This window comes from Lynx canadensis, chromosome A3, assembly GCF_007474595.2.
Source record: "Lynx canadensis isolate LIC74 chromosome A3, mLynCan4.pri.v2, whole genome shotgun sequence".
Taxonomy (NCBI): domain Eukaryota; kingdom Metazoa; phylum Chordata; class Mammalia; order Carnivora; family Felidae; genus Lynx; species Lynx canadensis.
Window position 1 is genome coordinate 26,767,201 of NC_044305.1, and position 21,956 is coordinate 26,789,156.

Here is a 21,956-nt window from a genome sequence, read left to right on the forward strand (position 1 = left end):
CCTTGTTCTCCCCAGAGCCCTGTGTGAAGAGCAGCTGGTACTGTCGATTCGGGAAGTTGGCTGGAAAAAACTTATTCATGAAGGGGCTGGAAGGAAAGACAAAGGAGGTTGGCAAACTGGGCCCCCACGGGCAGTCACAGCCCCAACACCACCCCAGAGGCACCCACTCACAGCTCTTGCCCTCTGGCACCCTCACGGCTGCCCCGGTGGGGAAGAGTCATTGTCCCTATTTTACAGATGGAAACAGAGACCCTCAGAGAGTTAGTGACTGCCCGGGGTCAACAGCCGAGGGTCTCTGAGCTGAGACGTGAACCTAGGCCTCTGGACTCCTAGTGCTTCCACACTGCCTCTTGGTTATCGTCCAAGAAGCATGAAGCAGGGGCAGACTTCCATGTAAAATGCACTTTTAGGACAGCAAGAGAGGCCAAAGCCTGGTCCGCTTGCTGTCTCTGTGAGAGTCCTTTGTCAAGAATGCCTATTCTTGGACTCCCTTCCAGACCTATCAAGTCAGATGATCTGATGGCTACTGCCTACCTCTGACTCCATGACTTGTCAGGCCTGGATTTTTATAAACTCAGCTGGACTCGATTAGCTGGATGAATCACAGCCCCAAGGTGGGGGGTGGGGGGTGGGGGGTGGGGGGAAGCACCTCACATTCACTTCTTCCATGAGGCCTCTGTTGCTCAGGATGGGCTTAGCTTCATCTCTGGAAAAACTGTCTCTGATTATCCAGTGTACTCTATGCCTTGGCCAGGCAGGCAACGGAAATTCTTTTCTGGATCACCTTCAGAGAAAGATGAGCAGATAAGGACCTCTTGGCCCAGCCTGGCCCTGGGGGTAGCCCAGCCCGGAAGACTATTCTGTCATATACCAGGCTGTGTGGCCTTGGGCGACTCACTTCAGTGGCTCATCTCCTCAGCTGTATGTCAGGGTAATAATACCACTGTCTGAAAGGGTTGCTGTAAAGATAGAGAGAAGGCAGGGAAGAGGCTTTAGTCCAGCTCTGGACCCACAGCAGGGAGGTAAGAACTGTGAGTGTCCATCAGCGTTGGCACTTGTCCAGAGCATGAGCTCAAAAGCATTTGGCAACACCGGATCAGACTGACAATGGCAGATGAGGTGGGCAAATCCAGGATGGTGCTCCCGACTGGTAGGTAAATGGAGGCAGGCCAAGAGGTACCCAGGGCACAGCAGTAAAGGCAGGGAAAGAGAGCTCCCTTTCTAAGACCCTGGAGGTTAGAGAAAGAAGATGTGGAGTTAAGAACTATTTTAGGGCCTCAGTTTCCCCACTCATCACACAGCCAACGCCTGTCTGCAGGGCTGTGCCATGAACGAGAAGGCTTTGTGAACAGAAGTGTAGTGGGCACAAGGACGGAACCAGGAGCAAGCTTCCACAGGAGGGCTCTGAAGAGGTGGGGGGCAGAGGCTGGGACAGGTAAGGCTGGAAACTACTTTCAGCTCCGTTTGCTGAATCATTTTTGGGAGACGCTCTGGGCCAGAGCTTGAAGCAGAGGCCGAGAAAAGGCTGAGAAGCTAAGCCCTTCACCGCAGCTCGGTCTCTTCCTGAGGAGCTTGATGCCGAACTTGGGAACCAGCAGGGTGCAATGGCTGAGAACACAGACTCTGGGAGCCAGACTTCCTGGCTTTAAATCCTGACCCGGCCACTGATTAATTGCGTGACCTTGGGAAAGCTACTTAACTGTTCTGTACAACGGTCTCTTCATCTGGATCATTTGGAACACTATGATAATATCTTTCTCTTAGTTATTAAGGGTATTAAATGAATGCTCGACACCCTGTAAGCTCGACTGCAGCTTCAACTTAAAGTAGGAAGTCTCTAGACTGATGACTTGGTTATCCCTAGAAAAGGGCTGCTGGAGGACATGGGACAGGAGTCAAGCAACCTGGCTGGTGAGGCTGAACCTGAGAGTAGGGGTCCTGTCTCATCACCTTCACCCCCACCCACCACAGGCCTGGTGCCTGGGAAGCAGGTGGTAAGCAAACGCTTGCTGAATGCCTCTGAATGCAGACTTTGTAGCAGGCAGATTCTTTCTGGCCCTTGATGGTTCACATCAAACCTAAATAAAGGTCACCGCTTCCTGCTGGGAAACCACATCCTGGTGCCCTTCTCCCCTGGGAGTGGAAAGCAAGGGGCAGTGAAACTGGCCTTTTCCTCCCGGGGTGGCAGATTTTTGCCTTGTGGGCCCTTTTCCCTCTAAAGGTCAGCGCAGATATGATAAAAATAAGCTGAGGTTCCCTTGGCAGGAAGGGTGCTGGCAGGGGCTCGAGTTTCGGTGGCTGTACGAGGTGAAGGCAGGTGGCCGGCCAGGCGATGGCAGCGGGGGTGGAAGGATCCATGAGAATCTCCTCCCGGGGCTGACCTGGCTAGGGGCGGGCTCTTCCAGCCCTTCAGCAGGTCTGTTCCCCACCCCAGTCCTCTGGGGACCGCAGGACTGCTCCAAGGGGACAGCCAGTCACCCCCTCCAAGCTCTGCTTCCCCTTTACTCTCACCACATTGGAAAGAACATGGGCTGCAAAGTCGGACAGACCTCGGCTCAAAACCCCGTCTGCTCCCACCAGCTGTGAATCCCAGTGGTCACACAACCCCTTGGAGCCACACCTTCCCCGAATCCCACCTTAAGACCCTCTGGTTTGGATCCTGACAGAGGTCTGACTCCAAGTCTGGATATAAACAGCTCATGGAAATGCTAACAACACTGTAGACTTTCTTCCATAAAGTATTTGAGGAAACTCAATTTGACTGAAGAAGAAAAATAAATTTAATTTTTGGCTCAGCTTTCTAAACAACGTGATTAAATTATGCCCTCCGCCCTTTTTGCTAAAATTATTTGCATCTGATCAGTTCTTTTCCCTGTAAATTTTCCAAAGCAATTTCTTTCACTGTTTTTGGTCCATATGCAATTTTTCAGAGGACAGCCCTGACCCTGTGCGGTGAACACCTTGCCTGTCCCTGGTCATCTGTTAGCCTTAGGATGTCGGATTTTCCCATGTGTCAAATACTGTGCCCTCAACTTTATCAAGAAAATGACTCCTCCGTGAAGTTTCGGTCACCAATGTAGTTTTTACTACACGCACTTCCGTTTGCTGTTGGTTCTATTCCCGTCAGTAATTTCTACCAGTCAAAATCACGAATTAGTTAAAAGACAGACAAACAAAATATACTGGGTTCTCTCATTCTGAGGTGGGGGTTGGGCCACCAAGAGGCCTGGGAATCTCAAGCCTCTCAGATGCAGGGGTGGGATGGGTGAAAGGGGGGGAGGGCGATCCTAATCATCATGGGGAAGGAGGGGCCCCAGTGCCTGGAAGTGACCGCCCCCACCCCACCCCAGATCCATCAGATAGAAAGGTCCGCCCTTTGAGACCGGGTCTGCCTCTATCTTGCTGCTAGGTCCAAGTTACCTAGGTAGGTTCTCTGAGCCTTAATTTTAAGGATGGGGCTGGACTAAAGTTCTCATAAGATGGCCAGAACAAGATTTTGTGGGTAAAGGGTAGGTATAGTTGAAGACAACAATGAACTCAGTCAAAAGACCAGAGTTCAAGTATGCGACCCTGGGCCAGAAGCACAACTCACAGTGTGCCCAGCACCGAGCTCCAGGCAGGTGATAGATGTGGCTCGCTTGCTCCTTCCCACGCCCCAATGAGGAGGTGCTGTAGTGCCTCTGTCTTATAGGTGAAGAAACTGATGCTCAGATGGCTTGAGAAACTTACACAAATCATGCAGCCGGCAGAGCCGGCCTTGGTCCCAGGGCCAACTGTCTCTTGAACCCACGCTCTTGATTACCAACCACACTGTCCTGCCAGTGTGCCTAGAGGAGCAAAGCCAAACTCAAATGGCTTCCAATGCCTTTGGTGAGCAGGCCCTGCGCTTCCTCTCTAGCTTTCTCTCTGACTACTGTGGAAAGATCCTGACTGTGCCTTCACTGCATACAGACCTTCCAGCTCCTGGCTTCCCCCTCTCCTTCACACCTCTTCCAGGTTTCCTACCCTTCAAAGTTGACTACAAATTGAGTTCCTTCCTTCTGGGAACTTCCTGGTCTGCTGATCACCTCATGGTCAGTGGTTCTCAACCTGAGGCTGTACCACCCCAAGGGATCAGGTGAAAACAGCTGGGGACGCTTTTGTAGTCACAAGCTAGGGGATGGGCTGGGGACACAACTCCCATTTGGTAAGCAGGGCTAGGGATGCCAAATGTTTACAACACACGGAGAACTGGCCTGTCCACAACGTTAACAGCAGCACCCCCTGAGGGCCTCTGGCCTAGTCCTTCATCCCCACAGAACGGACATAAGCACGTGGCAGTCTTAGCAGGCTGGCAGTGAGAAGATGGGCTTCTGGGGTCACCCAGACCTGGATTTGAATCTTGGCTCTGCTGCTTATCCAATGTGTGATCCTAGCCAATTCCTTAATCTCTTTGAGCTTCAGTTTCTGAAGATAACACAGGATTAAAAGCAACAGCTAACCTCATAAAGTGACCTGGCAGATGAGCACAGGTAATAATGGCAACGACAGTTAAGTCACCGGACACATCAGGTGCCAGATGCTATGCGAAAAGCTTTCCACACGACCCACGAGGAAGGTTCCGTTATTTTCCTCCACGTTCAGGTGAGGAAATTGAGGCCAGAGAGATTAAATACCTGGCCCAAAGCCACAGGGCTATTAAGTAGCAGAGTCTGGATTCAAATTCAGGTAATCAAATTCCAGAGCCTGCACTCTTCTCACTATACTGCCTCTCTCTCATTATGAAATAAGATCACGTGGGAGAAGCCGGGCTCAGTGCTTGGTGCACAACAGCCTACAACACCTGGCAGGTGGCACTGGTATTCCCCACCTCAGCACCGTGACGACTGACATCACGTTACTGCTCACAAATTAACTTTCCCAACAACCGTGCTGGTGGGAAACACCCACTGGATACTCTTATGACTCCTTGTAAGGACACTGTGTCCCCCAGAGGTTAAGGTTCTTGTTCTAGGTCATCCACGGTGTAACACAGGGGAAAGGTGCCCTTGGGTTTTACAGCCAGGATTCAAACCTGGCTCTGAATGACGCCAAAGGTCATGTTCTCATCCAAGACCCTGTACTGGTTCCTGAGAAAGCTGCTTCAAATGTTGCAGAGATGCCTTCTGACCTGATGGTGTGGGACAGGGCCAGGATCCCCAGCACGAAGAAATACATGGACAGCAAGAGGTTGATGTACTCCTGGGAAAATATCTGAGGCAGAAATAAAAAAAGAAACAGGAAGTCAGGGTTGCCAGTGGCTAGGAGGAAACCAGAGTCCCCGCTTCTCTTCTCCAGGCTGGTCTCACCCGCTGGAGTTAGGGAACGGTGTCAGGAAGAATCTCAGGGAGTGCTAGGGGCCTTCTAGCTCCTGTGGCTATAGAGAAGAAGGGAGGAACCTCAGGTCCTCAGATGCACCCGCAAAGGAGTCTGTACTTTTGGGCTTGGTGGCCCCGCTATCGGGAGACAGGCAATAGATTTGTGCTCAGCGTCCTCGGGTGGGAATCACGGGGGAGGACAGTCTGGAGTGCAGAGTCCCAAGGCAGCCATCTGAACCTCAGAATGCCCTCTTCCAAGTTTCCTTCTCCTTGCCCAAATATCTAGGGAGCCCCCTACGGCGGCCACCAACGCCCCAAGCACACTAGGTACAAGTCACTCGTGCCTGGCTCCATCCTCTACGTTATGTGCTTCTGGATGACTCCTCCCATGGTGATGGCTGGAAGTTACAACAGCAGGCCCTGACTTCTGCTTCTCGGCCTTACTGTCAAGCTCTCTTTCACTGTGTTCTGAAGCCAGCTGTCACTGTTGTGAATTCAGGAGTCTGGGAAGCCTCTGCCATCTCACTCCATGTTTTCCGCACCCTCTGCTGAGTTTGTTTTTAGGAGGGTTTGTAGCCGTGGTATGGGGCAAAGGGGCACCAGGCACTCGCAAGGAGGCTGTTACGGAATCTGTCTAAATGCTTATCTCCCCTCGCTGCTCCCCTACTTCAAGCCTCGCTTTCATAAGCTTGAGACTCATACGCTCACTTCGGCCCTCACCACCCCCGACGGTCACTGCAGACCTTCTCAGCTGCGGCTCATGCCACACTGTTCTCCTTCTACTTGCTGTGGCCACAGCGGCCCTTCTGCAGGGCCTTGTCGGCGCCACAGCCCCGGCACAGTTAGCCAGCCTGTGTACACACTCTTCTCTCCTCGCCTAGGCCACTCTTCCCTCTTTAGCTCTCAGCTCGGAGCAGCTCTCCTGGGTACAACCACCCCTCATCAATTCAGCTCACATTTACTGATTGCCTACTATGCGCACGGCATCGTGAGTGCCCCTGGGGATACAGCAAGGAATGAGGCATACAAGTCCCTGCCCTCGTGGAGTTCATGAGCCAAAGAATCCCAAAAGAAACAAATATGCACTATATTTTGTCAGGGGGTTATGCTGCTCAGAAAAGCAGAGCCGGGCAAGGAGACAGAGAGAAGAGGGGAGAGCTGCTCCTGTAGACAAGTGGCCAGGGAAAGCCTCCAATGGGAAGAGATTTCTGTTGTTCAGGAGGAGAACCTTAACGAAGCAAGAGAGCTGCTGTGAGGATACTGGAGGGCCGGGGAGGGGGGGGGGCGGGGGGCGGGCAGGGGAAGCATTTGGGGCAGAGGTGAGGGTGAGTGCAAAGGTCCTGAGGTGGGTACATTGCTTATGTGTGTGGGGAACAGTGAGGGCCTGTGAGCTTGGAGCCGAAGGAGTAATGGGATGGTGTATCAGGAGATGAAGCTGGGAAGGTAAGAGGGAGAGAAACCCTGCAGTGCCACGAGAAAAACTAGACTCTTCTGGGTGAGGCAGGCTGGTATTGGAGGCTGAGGGCAGGGCTATGACTTGACCTGATGGTGTGAGAGGATCCCATGCTGCTGTGTGGAAGACGGACTCCACAGGGCAAAGGTGGAAGCAGACAGCCTGGTGAGGAGGGCACTGCACAGTTGGCGGATGGAGGATGGTGCCCTCAGCTGGGGGACGGAGGGAAGGGATGAGCAGCGGATCTGTTCTGGACCGGCAGAAGCGGAGGTGCTGCTGTCTGAGATGGGGGGTGCAGGGGTGGGGTGGGGGCAGGAGCAGGTTCCCGCTAGCTAGGCTGGCTCTTCCGTGCTTCCCTGGTGCTACAGACCTTGCCCCTGCGATGCTTCCCGGGACCGTCACTTCACATTTATCGATGTGATTGGCTGGTGTCCACCTCCACCAATTAATAAGAAGCTCCTCGAGGGCAGGGATGGGTCAGCTGTTTTTCTCACTCTGGGCCTTGTACATAGCAGGCACTCAATAAATGTTTGCAGAATGAATAGATAAGCAAAGCAGTGGCCTATAATGTGACTAGGAAAAGAAAAGGCCCCATGGACATATTCCATGGCATGTGGGCCGTGTCTTAGAAGATGCGGCATAACCTCTCGGCTGCGTTCCTTTCACGTGGGCCCTTGGGGAAACCTCTCTGGCTGCAACTCTGAGCTACCCAGTGGGTTGACTGTGCGGCCTGTGAATGGTGCACCAGGTCTGGCTTTCTTTGTGCTTTAGCTGTTAGAAACTCAGAGCCACACGGGTTTCAGAGTCACTCTGACAAGAGTACAAGTCTTTCAAGTTTAGAGCCTGGGGTCAGGGTGTGGTCCTTACCCAAGGCTTTGTTTTCTCCTGTTTTAATTCTCTCCTTCACCCCAATTTCTTCCTTTACTTTTTTTCCTTACACTGCTGGGTATAATTTTTATAAGCTGCCTCGAATAATCAGTTTTGAATGAGGTAAGGAGAAGATAAATTTTAGGATGTTGAAAAACGTTACAAACTCTCTCTGTCCCACCCGGCGGGAGAGGAGGAAAGGGGCTGAGGGCTACCACCGTTTGGCAAACCACTCCACAAGCTGCCAGCCCAGAGTTTGGTGAGAATCCGCTGGCTGTGTTGTCCAGCTGCCTCTCAGAAATCTCAGGATGGACCCTCTAGAGACGTGGGCAAGAGGTATGCTGTGTCCTCTGCCACAGGGCAGGCTGGGGCTTACCTACCTGGAGAGGGGGACAGGCTGAGCATCCAGTGCTTTAAAGAAAAATGCCCATGCCTTCTGCTGCCGGAAATTTCTCTCAGAGGGAACCTGGCTGAAGGAAAGAATCCTAAGTAGTAAAAACGTTAGAAGGTCTTGAGGCAAGGGCCTGGGTATGTATCCCTGGCACTCAGCATGGCAGAGACTTGAGAATTATCTGCCAAAAGCCAAGTTGGGGGCAATGGGCTGGATGTAGAGACAGCCACAGAGCGCTCTCAAAAGTATAGGGGCTGGGGCGCCTGAGTGGTTCAGTCGGTTAGGCGTCCGACTTCGGCTCAGGTCACGATCTCACGGTTCGTGAGTTCGAGCCCCGTGTCAGGCTCTGGGCTGACAGCTCGGAGCCTGGAGCCTGCTTCGGGTTCTGTGTCTCCCTCTGTCTGCCCCTCCGCTGACTGCACTCTGTCTCTCGCATGGTCTCAAAAATAAAATAAGAACATTAAAAAAAAAAAAAAAAAAAAGAGGTATAGGGGGGAGAGAAAGCATACAGGGAGATGTACCACACAGTTCTATTTAGGGAAGCTAGACTCTCGACACACACAGATATACTAACACCGTACATTTTATAAGGAGACACACATCTGAGGACATAAAGCAAACGCATCAGAGCAGGTGCTGCTCGTGGAGAGGGAGATGAGGTGGGAAATGGAGGCGGGCACTAGGGGTGAAGGGGAGCCTGGCACAGACGCATGATCGTGGGCTGTGAACCAAAGCGGGGAATAAATTCAACTCTTCACCCGAGGTCCAGGAAAAAAAACCATCAGTCAATACCTAACGTTATTTGATACACTCTTATTTTTAAGAGTAAAAACCGGGATGGCCTCTTCTGTTTAAAGTGAGGGGGATGCTGGAGGTGAGCTGTGGGGAATCTGCTTGTGGGGGTATCCTGAAACCGTTAAGAAGTGCAGCTCTGATCCAACAACGAGGGAGCGATGGAACAGTAAACCGGCGTTAAAAATTATGTTTCTGACTCACTCACAGACTGGGAAAGAATTCGGATACTGCTCCCTGCAGGTGAAAGTACAGGGGAGTCAGCATACTCCTAACTGTTAGAGGCAATGTAAATGAGCGCAGTCTTTTCGGAGGGATCTGGTACTATCTATTCAAATGACAAGTGGAGGTGGTATGTGACCTGCTTCTCCCGCTGCAGATACACTTGAGAATACGGGCCGGGCCAAAATACTGTGCGTGATGTTCACACGGCCCTGCGGTGATAGCCCAGCATTAGATATCCCTCGGGGCCACCTCCGTAAAATACAACCACAAGCAGCTGCTAAAAAGAATGAGGTAGATGTGACTTTTGCTGATACAAAAATATCTCTGTGGTAAGAACCCTTTATCTGACACAGATCTATGCTTTTAAATTTTCGCATAAACGTAGATCTACGCGTATGACTCACAAGACGCTACGCTAGGGAGAAGCTTACGGCTCACTGACACCTTCCCTTAGACTGAAAACAGTGTTTTAAGTGTATTTTTAAAATGTAAATTAGGGGCGCCTGGGTGGCTCAGTCAGTTAAGCGCCTGACTTCGGCTCAGGTCATGATCTCGCAGTCTGTGAGTTCGAGCCCGGCTTCGAGCTTTGTGCTGACAGCTCAGAGCCTGGAGCCTGCTTTGGATTCTGTGTCTCCCTCTTTCTCTGCCCCTCCCGCACTGTTCTCTCGCTCTCAAAAATAAAACATTTAAAATGAAAACATGTCTTAAATGTAAATTAAAAGTCCTTCTTGAGGAACTTTCAGTGACCAGGACAAAAGCGCTTGTGACGCGGCACTACCGCAAAACCAAAAGACACACCGCTTCGGTTACAAGAGGACGATTAATTACGTTAAAAGCGTGCATGTTAAAAGCCTGGAAGGAGACCTGCCCAAATGTTAACAGTGATCATCACCTCTGCGTATTCTTCCCTCTCTTGATATCTTCCCCTCCCTTTAAGTTTTCCGCAGATACCACTGCTTTCACAGTCGGGAGATATTACGTGCTGCGTTAAAAAAAACACGGAAGCGTAAGAAGAGTTTGAGGTCACGTGAGCAAATGCCCATGACGTCATTAGTGGGGAGGGAAAGCAGCAGCTACGCAAGTGAGTACGCCGGCCGCGCGGCCACAGCGACGGACAACCACGCACCGGGAAGACAGAACAAGGACACACCTCCAAAGGGAATCTGTGATTGTCTCTGGTGGTGGGGTTTTGGATGACTGCTGTTTTCCCCTTTTACTTTTCTGTGTTTTCCAGGTTTTCAACACTGAGCCTGTGTAACTTTTATTGGGAAAATAAACCTCGGTAAATTAAAAAAAAAAAAAAAAAAAAAAAGAAAGAAAAAAAAAAAGAAGAAGGCAATTAGTAGGGCAGAGGCGTGGCGGAGACACAAGCTACACACCCCGTCCCAGCATGAACACGACAGTGCAACCAACACAGCGTCGTGAAAACAAAACACAAGAGCTACGTGGAGAAGAGAAATAAAGACCATGGGAATGAGTTCCAAACACCGTCAGTGGTTATCTCTACAGAGTCGGTCTAGGGGTGAATGATTAATGGTTTTCCCCCTGCTCTTTATTTTCTACAAATGAACATGCATGTCGCCTGTGATGGGAAAAAACGAAACAAAACAAAATAAAGTTATCGAAACCAAATGACACACAGGTGGCAAAGGACTTACTTTGAAAAAGAGATAGAGCCCCAAAAGCGTGCAGCTGGCGATGATGGGGAACCGGGCGGCGTCCCGGCTGGTGATAGTCTCAGGCATGTCCGAGGCGTTCTGGAGCAGACAAGAAAGGTGGCTGTGAGCAGGGGTTGTGGTTCGGGCCTCCAAAGGCCACAGCTCATTCACCTCCTTCCCCTCCACGTCTTCTGGACCCAAGACTTGTCCGTGTGACAAAGACGGTCTGGAGCAAGATGGTCTACCCTGCCGTTTTGCCATTGGGGAGATCTGAACCCCGACAGGGACAGTCCAGGGAGGACACGGGGCACATGTGGCCCATCTGGGGAGAAGGGTGACAACGAGAGCAGTTCCAGTATATGATAACCGAGAGAAAAAACCCTGGAAACTGGTAACACTAGAGTAGTCCTAGACCTCGTGAGAACTATTCCCAATTTCCTTCTGGATTAGCTCAACAGGATGAATTTTTTATCCAATAGGTATGAGTAGAAACAAATCAACAACAGCCGCGGACACCGTATGTGGGAAGACACCAACTTGTAAGAAGCAAATCTGGACAATACTTAAACTTAAGGAATCTGACTGGGAAAAGTGAATCTGGTAAGAGTAAAAGCCACAATTAAATCTACAATGGCAGATGCCATAGTTGGCGACAACGCGATTTGGGTGAAGAGATGACAGAGGATAAATATTTACATGAAAAAAAACCTGAATGTAGTCAAAATAATGTCAGTACTTTAAAATGGAAAAAAAATGAAAGTAGAGCAACAGTGCAGCACAGGGATTGTATCAGCTTCATAGAATTCCTGCCAGAAAACGTTCTAATGAAAATCCACCAATGGTAGTAGAATTCTGGTTTAAATTTATAGTAAAAAGACACAGAGTCAACAGCTTTCAAGATCATCACGCTCTCCATGCCCTCTCTGCTAGGCAGGATCCTCAGTCCTCAAGGACCTGGCCAATGTCCCCCTGCCACCAACCTTTCCCAGATTTCCCACCACGCTAAGCCTACTCCCCCCAAGGCAATTCCTATTATATGTGTAATTCTATTCATAACCTAGCTACCTGAAGTCCTAGCAATGCCAGATGAGACTTCTGCCCATGTCAAAGTGAAGTTCTCTTGTCACAATGCCCGAGAGTCCACCATCACCACATCTGTCCTATGAGTAAGGTACCAGCACGCCTGGGACAAGGGATCATGTTCAGCCGTAGAGTCTCATTAATTTTTTGGCTCACAGCTGCCTCTTAAAAACCAACAGGACAAAACATGCTCAAGGGGAAGTTGCCCAGAGAGGGAAGATTTTGGCTCAGGCAGGCCTTCTGCTCAAGGATGGAAGGAAAGTTGCAGGAGGGGAAGGTGAGGGGGGCAGAGAGCAGCAAGCCCGTTAAATGGTTATGAGATGGAGATGGGGGGGCGGGGGAACGGGGATGCACATACACTGTAGGTTTCAGTATACATTGGTCCAGCCTTTGGAGGAGGACGACTTAGCAGTTGCATCAAATTGTAATTTGCACATGTCCAAGGACAGAGAAGGTTCACAGAGCAGGAACCACCTAAAGCTCTTAATTGCAGGTATAAATGTTCACCCTCACTTTTTTAGTAAGAGAAACTTGAAATGAAGTAGTACACAGAGATTCCATTTTTCATCTATCAGAATGGCAAAGGTCCCCATGCTGGCTAACAGGTGGAGCTGGTAAGGCTGTGGGGAAACAGGGCCTGACCCATGGTGCCTTCAGGAGGGTAAATTGGTCTTCCTGCAGAGAGCGTGTTGGCAATATTTGTCAACACCATAAATGCGGATGCCTGGGTAGCTCAGTTGCTTGGTGGTCCAACTGTGGCTTAGGTCATGATCTCAACAGTTCGTGAGTTCGAGTCCCGCATCGGACTCTACACTGGCAGTGCTGAGCCTGCTTGGGATTCTCTCTCTCTCTCTCTCTCTCTCTCTCTCTCTCTCTCTCTCAAAATAAATAAATAAACTTAAAAAAAAAACCCCAAAAAAACCCAACAAATGCACATACCTTTGACCAAGCAATTCCACTGCTGGGAATTTTTCCTACAGATAAGTCACACACCTGCAAATGACGCATGTAAAGCATGGCCAAGGTATGCAGTGCCCTATTAATAGCTTGCTGGGTGACTGTGGCAAGTCCTTGTTCTCTGAGCCTCAGCTTACCCATCTGTCAAACAGGAGCACAATCTCTAGCTTTATTTACCTCTAAAAGGGCCAAAAGACTTCAACGAAATGAGATGGGATGTGAAATAGCCTGGCGAACTGTAAAGTACCATGACTGCATGAGGAGCCATGATGGTCAGGGAGAGGTGAGTGGGAGGCACTTCACCAAACCCCAACACGCATGACTGAGGTGGGCTAGGCACCGGGCTGGGAGGGAGACCCTCGTCTCCGGAGCCCCCGGGGGCAGCTCTGCTGGGAGGTGGGGAGTGGGGCAGATGAGTGGTACTGACAGAGAGAGGCAGGGCTCTCTCCCTCCTTCTCCCCTGGCCCTAGGTTTCTGCTTTGGGCAGCAGTGTGCTAGGGGGGGCTTGGGAAAATTCCTCCACAAATCCAGAGCATGTCCCGTGTAGCAGGAGCTTAGGCACAAACATAAATTAGACAGCTGCTGATCTCAGAGAGTTCACAGGCAGGCGGGCCAAGACCCTGCTGTGTAAACAGAATATCACAATACAACGTGACACGTGACAAAGTAAGATGTATACCGGTGTGATACCCAGTACGAGTGCCACATGGTCGAGAGAAGGTTCTGACGTCAGAAAGCCCAGCCCGACTTCCAGTTCTGCCTCTTCTCAGCTGTGAGACCCAGGAATGTCATTTTCTCTCTCAAAGCCTCGATTTGCTCATCCTGTATGAGCTTCAGGATTCTATGACTTTTGCACTGGAAATACTTAGTGTTGTGCCTTGAGCTATCACACAAGCTGTCTAGACTCTCTGTAAGATGATGATGGTGATGGTGGTGGTGGTGGTGTAGAAGGGAATCACATGAAAGCAGGGCAAGGCCCTGAAGGTCAAGCGCAGGGTCTGGTATGGGGCAGGAGCGAGATAAATGCTGAATTGAGGAATCTGCTCTGTGTACAAGGTAGGGAACAAGGCAGAGGGAGCTGCAGGTGCAGAACACATGGGACTCTGGCCTCACCTACAAACCGGTGTTATGGCTCATTTCCACATATTCCTTTTAATTCGGCCCAGTGACCTGGGTGGGGAGAGGCTTAAAATTACTTGATAACAAGCCAAGGTGGGACACATGCTCCACTATACAGAGGAACCTGGTCTCCTTGGTGGGTGACTGTGTAAATACCCATGCTGCAATGCTGGGTCTGAATGGGAGACTGGAAATGTGACAACAACAGTAATAAGCATAACATTTACAGACAGCTTTCTAGATGCCAAGCACTGTTCTAGGTGCTTTACATGATTTCATCTTCGCAAAAACTCTATGAAGCAGGTATTTTTAAGAGCTCCACTTTACAGATGAGGAAACAGGGGCTCAGGGAGGTGAAGCAACTTGCTTAAGGTCACACAGCTGGTGAGTGGTAGAGCTAGGATTCAAACTGAGGCAGTCTGGTTCTAGTGTGCCAACTCTTAGCTCCTACTTCCTAGATGACCTGTACCTTCCCTACCTGGAAATTCCTGCTGGAAAGCGGTGACAGGATGCTCAGGGGGCCTGTGGCCATAAAACAGTTGACCTTCACCATTACAAAAATACAAAAGGTTATGAGGATTCTCCATCAGTTCAATGTGGATTTTTAAGCCAGACGCTCTCGTGCAAACACAATAGCTCCCGAAACGCAAAACGTAATTAGAGAATATGTGTGGGGGGGAAGCTGACACAAATAGGAGAAATAAATTTAGCTTCCAGTGACATTCTGGACGTTCAGTTAGCAGGGCAGAAGCAAAAGTAGTGAGGGAAGACAGATGCCCAACCTCAAGTCATTGGCTCGACCTGAGCTCTGGGAGTACTGCTTCCAGGCCATGCCCTAGAAATGATCTGGGATTTGTGGACCATTGTGTTCCTCTGACACCCCAGCTGGAGACCCCAGGGTCTCTTCTCCTTTCCACTACACTCACTCACTCACTCACGTCACCACAACTCTGCTTCGTAGGCGTTTCTAGCACTACCCACTCCAATCCTGTGCCCCACTTGAGTCTTCACCACGACCACCTCACCAGCCTCCTTCCTGTCCTCTCTCCCGCCCATCACTGACCCTGCCAGGAGCGCTTTCTGAAGCCTGGGCTTGACTGTATCATATAGGTACCTGGCTCAGAAAGCCCTGGAGACTGGACTATCACACAGCCATCACCCAGGAATTGAGGTCACTGCTGGTGGGGGTGTACAACTTATACAACCTCTATGGTGCAAATGTGGTAAAATCCATCTAAGTCAAACATGCACATAGCCTGTGACCCAGCAGATTTAAAAAAAAAAAAAAAAATCATCCCACAAACACAGACAAGTGTGAAGTAACAGATGTATTAGATTAATTTCAGCATGGTTTGTAATAGCAAAAGACTGACACCCGTCTGAACGACCAGTGGAGGACTCTAAATCGCACTTGAGCACACATCAGAATTGCCAGGAGGGCTTGTGAAAACAGGCTGCCAGGCCCACCTTCAGTTCTAATTCAGAATCTGCATTTCTAATAAGTTCCCAGGTGATGCCGCCGCTGCTGGTCTAGGAAATCACATTTTGAAAACCAGTGCTCTAAACAAACTGTGGGACACAGGTAGGCTACTATGTAGCTGTTAAAGAACATGACCACTCCGTATGTACTGACGTATTTGATCTCCAGCATATATTTGGTGAAAAGAGCAAGGTGCAAAAAAGAGACTACTTATAACAACATAGAAGTTATACAACAAAGACGGGAGAAAGCATATGCTTATTTATTTGTAAAGGCACGAATTTGTTGGATGGACATCCAAGAAACAGGTAAGGGGGGCTGCCTCTGGGGAGGGAAAATGGCTAGCAGGGGTGGGTGGGGGGTTTTCACCATGTGCCCCTCTGCGCCTTTGGAAATCTATGCCACGAGCATGCAGTACTCACCCTCCCCACCATAAAATGAGGCAGATCTGCATGTAATGACATAAGAAAAATGACCAGGACATAGGGCTAAAGCAGGAAAAAAAAAAAAAAAAAAATCAAATTGCAGAGCAGTAAGTACTGTAAAATCCCACTGTTGTAAAAATAAACCTATGTACGTGTATACACATAGGCACACGCATAATACATTTGTATACACACAGGACAAGTTCTGGAAGATTACACACCAAACAGCTAAGTGGGTTCCTTCGAGGAGTGGCACTGAGGAGGTTCTTCCTTTATACTTCCGCGCGGCTTTACAAGCGCCAGTGTGTGGTCGCTTTGTTAACTACGAAGATGAACTGCTGTGTTGCCTTCAGGATGCTGTCGCCCAGGAAGGCTGCAGGCTGCCTGAGCATCTTCTTGTCACGGTCTCCCAGCCCCTGCCCCGGCTCACATCACAGTGCTCACTGCCTCCCTGAACACACTCCGCGGTGCCACGCCTCCCTCTCTCCTGTTCCGCCTGCTGAACTTGCGCCCATCCGTGTAAAGGCAGCTGTGCTCTCCTCTGGAAGGCATGTCAGGATTCGGTTTAGGCGGCTGCTCACACATCTGTTTCTCTATGGGGACTAAGCTCCGGGAGGGCAGGTCCTGGTCTTCGTTGTCCCAGCACCCCTGGTACCCAGCCCGGGGCCTGGCACACAGCGGGAGCCCAGTCCAGTTGGCTGAGGGGCTCCTCTGAGTTACAGGCCAAGAGCCTCTGAAGCAATCTGATCCCCAGCTATTGCCTGGGCTGGGATCTGCTCCCTTCTGGGAACACAGGTCTCTGACAGGGATGGGCACCCCTCTCAGGCTGCTCCTCCCATGGCTTCTTCTTCCCAACACACTCCTGGATGCTCCACCTTCTTCTCCCCATGATTTCACAATTTGCTCTGCCTGTTATGGACAACTTGGCTCCCGGGAGAACTCTGTCCTCACATGCCCTCGCTCAGCTGGCTTTAAGGTCTAACACTGGTGGGAAATCAAAACTCCTGGGCCCCCACACTAACTTTTCTCTCTCCTTGCCACATGACCAGGGAAACATGAGTCAGGGTAGAAAAAGGGAGCTGTTTGGCTTGTTTTGTTTTGTTTTTTTTTTTTTCTCCCCTAGGCCCAAATGCCACTTGTGTGGGTCTTTGGAGGCACCTGGACTAGATCTAGCAACACCTAGTTCTGTCCCTAATTGGCAGAGGGATCATGAGAAGTCATTTCTCTGACTCTCAGTTTCTTTCTCTGAACCGCAGGGAAAATAAAACTGGCTCCATCTGTCCCATTCAGTTGCTGGGAGAAGCAAAGATGGTGAAGGCTCTGTAACTCCCAGAATATCCTAGTTATCGGTGGTGGGTCTGGCTGCCTGCGATTTCATGCAGCTTTCTAACTCCCCTACCCTGCAGGAGACGGTGGCGGAGGTATTTAGAGGCTACGGTGGATCGAAAGCTCCCTTCTATGCACACCCTCTGTGCCTGCCACACCAGACCTTCCACCACCTCCTAAACTGCTTCATACAGCTCCTTACCTGGTTTCCTCTGCCTAGAATGTCTTCTAGCTGAAATTCTACTTCTGCATCAAGGCTCAAGCCCACCTCCAGCACAAAGCCTCTCTGCCCTGCCTCAGGTGTGCTCCAACTTTCTCCCTAAACTCTGCAGCACGACTGTACTGCAATCACATAACTAGTTATTCCTTCTCCATTCAGGCACCTAAAGCCCTTGGTGACAGAGCTCTGACCGATTCATTTTTGCAGCATGCCCCCCCAACAACACTGGAGGTTCAGGAAATTCTGTTGTCAGTAACGTGTTTTCTTAAGAGATTAGTGATCCTTGTGGGGAAGACACCAAGGAGAATTACTCAGTTTTGGGAGCCCCTCAGATCAGCTCACGCCATGCCACCTTCACTTTCCTTTGTCCTGGTCTATTTCAGCACCCCCCCCGTCCCCCGCCCCCCACAAGTGTCTGCCCAAAAGGCATGGCAGGGAGGCTGAAAGCCATCTGAACTCTGCTTAGAAGAGGCAGAATGGAAAGGCAGGCAAATGGGGCCACCTAAGCCCTGCCTGACTACTCCCCTTTGTGTCTGTCCACAGAAGGAGCTAACAGCAGGTCCTCTGATCTTGGGGAAGGAAGGTGCCAGCCCTCAAGTTGGGTAATGTTTTGAGAACCCAGGCTTGAGCAGTTTCCGAAGTGGCAGCTGCTTTGTGGACCTGCCCTCTTTGGGTAAGACAGCTTCCGCTTAGGTTCAATTTCAGGTTTGGGCCAGGGAGGAGTTACAGATCAGGAGGGGAGAGGGTGCCAGGAAGTGAGAAGCCACCGGTGTAATGGGCTGGAGAGAGCTTAATATAGGGAAGAAGGGTGAGGGGAGGAAGTCAGGGGGTGGAAGGTGCCAGGGTCCTCTTAGGTATCCAATGGGACATATACTGAGGAAGGTCAGGAGTGGATCTGGCCTAGTCTCCTAAGAGAGGCCCATAGCAGCTTAGTTCCTCAGCAGGTAAGCCAAAGTTGGTGGAGAGATTGTTTTAGGGAGCACAGGAAGAAAAGCTACTTTGAGGTAGGGTCTGGGTTCAGCCCAGGACAAGTCCAAGGTAGGAGGTGTCTACCAGTCAGGGAGAGCAAACCAGCAAAAGAAGGGTCTATGCCTGGTAAAAAAGAGAAGTGCTATGGTGTCAGGCTCTGAGGGGCTGGCAAACCCACTTCCAAGTGGTTTGAGAGGTGATGCAAAAAATTGGGGCCTCAGCTGCGGCTATATCCTTGGGTTAATTTTTTTGAGGCAGCGCAGGGGCCTGATCTGGGCGTTCTAGGAAAGCGCCCTGCGGTTCACAGATTCCAGTTAGACAGGTGTCACAGCTTAGGGATGGACCTGGATCCTAGAACTTGCCCTAGGGTGGGTGAGGCAGAGTTCCTAACGGAGGAATGACAAGGGATTGTACCACTCAGTTGTCAGGACCAGCGCCCCATCAGGTACAGACTGGGGTTGACCCAGAGCCCAAGATGAGGTGTCCCATATGGGATGAGCAGCCAGAAGAGGGTGCGGCCGATCTGCCTGGGTCCAGTAGGCTCAGAACAATACATGCCCGAGTCGCATGTGAGGCTGACAGTGTTTGCAGCGTGATGCACGGAGAGGGAGGGATGTGTCAGGGTCCGATTGCGGGTAGAAGCCAGTCCCCTATCTGGGAAGGTGTCAGATCCCGGGACACCTAAGTCCAGCTCCCGGATGTGGTGGGGAAGCGGTGGTGATCCAAGCCGGGAAAGGTCAGTATCCGGGGAGAGGTAGTGTCTGTCCCGTGTAGGGCGGGTGGGGGAAGGATCCGCGTCAGTCACGTCCCGGAGAGGAGGTGGAAAGCGCGCGCGGCTTTGCCTCCGACCCGACCTACCTTGCCGCGGGCGCAGCGCACGGAGCGAAGGGCGCCGAAGAAGATGGGCAGCAGCGCCATGAGCAGGAGGCTGCCGTAGGCCAGCGCGATGCCCTCGGGCGTGGAAGGCGGCCGCGCCGTGCCGTTGGCTGCGCCGCCCGCCTCGGCGCTGCCGTTGTGCGGGTCGCTGAGGGCCGAGTCCATGGCGACGCTGCGCTCGGGGTCCGACTCCAGCTCCGGCCGCCGCAGCAGAGACGCAGACAGGAAGACAGGCGCTGCAGGGAAAAGCCACGTTCCCTTAAAGAAACAGGAAGTGACGTGCCCTGCTTGCCGGCCCGCGCCGCGCACGCGTGCGCGTTCACGTCTCCCCGCCCGCGCGCCCTCTATTGGAAGCGGAGGGCCGGGCGACCAGTTGCTAAGCAACTCGCGAGCGGTCGGGAAAGGAACACTGGACCGCTGCGGTGGGCATCCATCCGGAGAGAGAGAGACCTGAGGACCCCATTCCCCGGTGCTCGCCGGCTTCCTTGATCCCAGGCTGTTCTGCTCCCTACAAGTCCTCATCCGAATAACTGAGAATTTGTTTATGCATGCATCATTCATCCAATATTGAATCTTTGCATCGCTCCTTAAGTATTTGAATATCCCGTTATATGCCAGACGCCGTCCTAGGCTCTGGGCACACAGGGAGAATACAGGTAAAAGTCCGTCCCTATACTCATGAGGGTTGTTGCATTTTTAGTGCAGTGGTAGGGGGAGGTGTTGGGAAGACAATAAATAAAATGAGCAAAATAAAATATGAAGCGTGTAGGATGTTAGTGTGTAGTTGTGAGTTCCATAGCATGTTAAGGGGCATAAATAGTTCATAGATATCTCCCTCTCTAGGAATCTAGTGTACTTCTGCATATGGCTTGGGCGCTTCTGTAGAGTGATTCCCTTCAGTCAGTTCCAGCAGACAAAAGTCAGGTGGTTGGCTCTGTAGATGGACAGCCCTGTGGAGCTTCCAGTGTATGTGTGTCCAGGGCTGAGAAGGTGTGGTAGACGTGATCTGAGTTTGGGTGCAGGCCCATGCTGTCTGGGGCTCCTGGCTATGTTATTGCTGCCCTAGTTAAAAGCTGGAGAAAGTATGTGGCAGACAAACTGAGAAAGTTACACCCCGCAGAAACCTAGCACTGGAGAAACTTTGGGCCAAGTGATGGAGAAAAAGTATGCTCTCCTGGAACCCAGGAAGCAAGCCAATCTGAAACCAGGAAGGAAGATCCATTCCCCTCCAATGTCCCTTTATTATTATTATTTAAAAAAATGTTTATTTTTGACAGAGAAAGAGAGAGAGACGGAGCATGAGTGGGGAGGGGCAGAGAGAGAGAGAGAGAGAGAGAGAATCAGAAACAGGCTCCAGGCTCTGAGCTGTCAGCACAGAGCCCGATGCGGGGCTTGAACTCACAGACCACGAGATCATGACCTGAGCCGAAGTCAGACGCTCAACCGACTGAGCCACCCAGGCACCCCTCCAATGTCCCTTTAGTACACGGTACTGAAAAAGCTTAACTATGTCAGCTGGAAAAGGAGAAATACTTACAAGGCCCATCTCCATCAGCCCAGAGCAGGCAAAAAGAGTGGACTGAGAGCTGAGAGGCAATAAGTTGATAAATGGCACAGAGGGTATAAAATCCTATGGCCTGGTCCAAGCTTGACAGGTGGTGAGGTGGGGTTGGAGCGTGGGGCTCATGGTGAAGGCAGACAAAGTCAAGGAGTCAGACTATAAGAGTTTGAATGATAGAGTTATTTGCCTAGGACATGCCAGGCACCGTACTAGTAACTTTGTGTGTGTGTGTGTGTGTGTGTGTGTGTGTGTGTTACCTCCACAATACTGGTAGGAGTTGATTGGTCCCAATTTACAGATGAGGAAACTGAGCCTCACTGAGGTAAGCTAAACTAGCCAGCCCAGGACACACAGTCAGCAGTGGAAAAGGAGACCCTTGAGCTCAGGTCTGTAGGACTCCTAAGCCTTTGCTCTTTGCAATATTCCAGCTACACAAGAGGCTAAGGAGTTTGGACCAGAGTAACTTAGTTTTGGGAGGATGGTGTACAGTTTCAGGCTCCGTTTTTCACTAAGCTGGACCTGACATGAATGGATGGGTGAAAGTGGTGTGCCCGATCAATTCATCCATCAATAATTCAGGCCACAGGATTTGCCCAGCAACCAGGCCTCACGGTTCTGTGCCTCCCCAGCTGAGAGTCTATGACCGGAAGTTGGACACTCCTGTTTCCCACCAGGCTGAGCACTTGATTTAGTTTGTTCTAAGGCGGATCCGGCCATCTCTCTTCACACTCCAGAGTGGGAGGTTGTGAATGTGACCCAGGGAACTGAGGGTTTGACCCAAGTTCAGAAAGATCCTGTCAAGGCTTCCGGAGGGTTGGATTTCTGGCTTGGAGCAGACCTGTCTTGATATTGTCTGGAGACGGGGATGAGACACTCTGCAGGTGGGTGTCCTGAGGCTTTATCTGCTGAAGCCTGCTGTATGGGGTTACTTTCCCAATTTCTGAACTGACGTCAAGAAAGGAGCCTGTTGAGAGCCTGAGGTAGCTAAATGACCAAATATTTGTTCCAGAGAAGGATGTAGTCCCTCTCTCTTGTTCACTTATTACTGTGTTCAGTCACCATGAATGGGTTTCAGATTTTCTAATTTTTTCCCTCATACATGCCCACACACATATTCACTCACACTTACACACGCTATCAAATATTTAAATATTTCCAGACCCCACAAGCAAAGAGTGTGAATGGATGCTAAAGTTGTTGTGAGAAAGGTTGAGGAGCTAT

At 50.8% G+C, this 21,956-nt stretch overlaps 1 protein-coding gene across 1 annotated transcript; it reads right to left on the minus strand.

The window, feature by feature from the left end:
* HM13 (histocompatibility minor 13) lies at positions 1–19,428 on the minus strand. Its single transcript, XM_030309853.2, is given in 5 exon segments — positions 1–86; positions 5,054–5,139; positions 5,141–5,232; positions 10,723–10,821; positions 19,157–19,428. Coding segments are annotated over 4 exon segments (429 nt in total). The 5' UTR covers positions 19,340–19,428; the 3' UTR covers positions 1–86; positions 5,054–5,084.
* Positions 19,429–21,956: the final 2,528 nt, after the last annotated feature.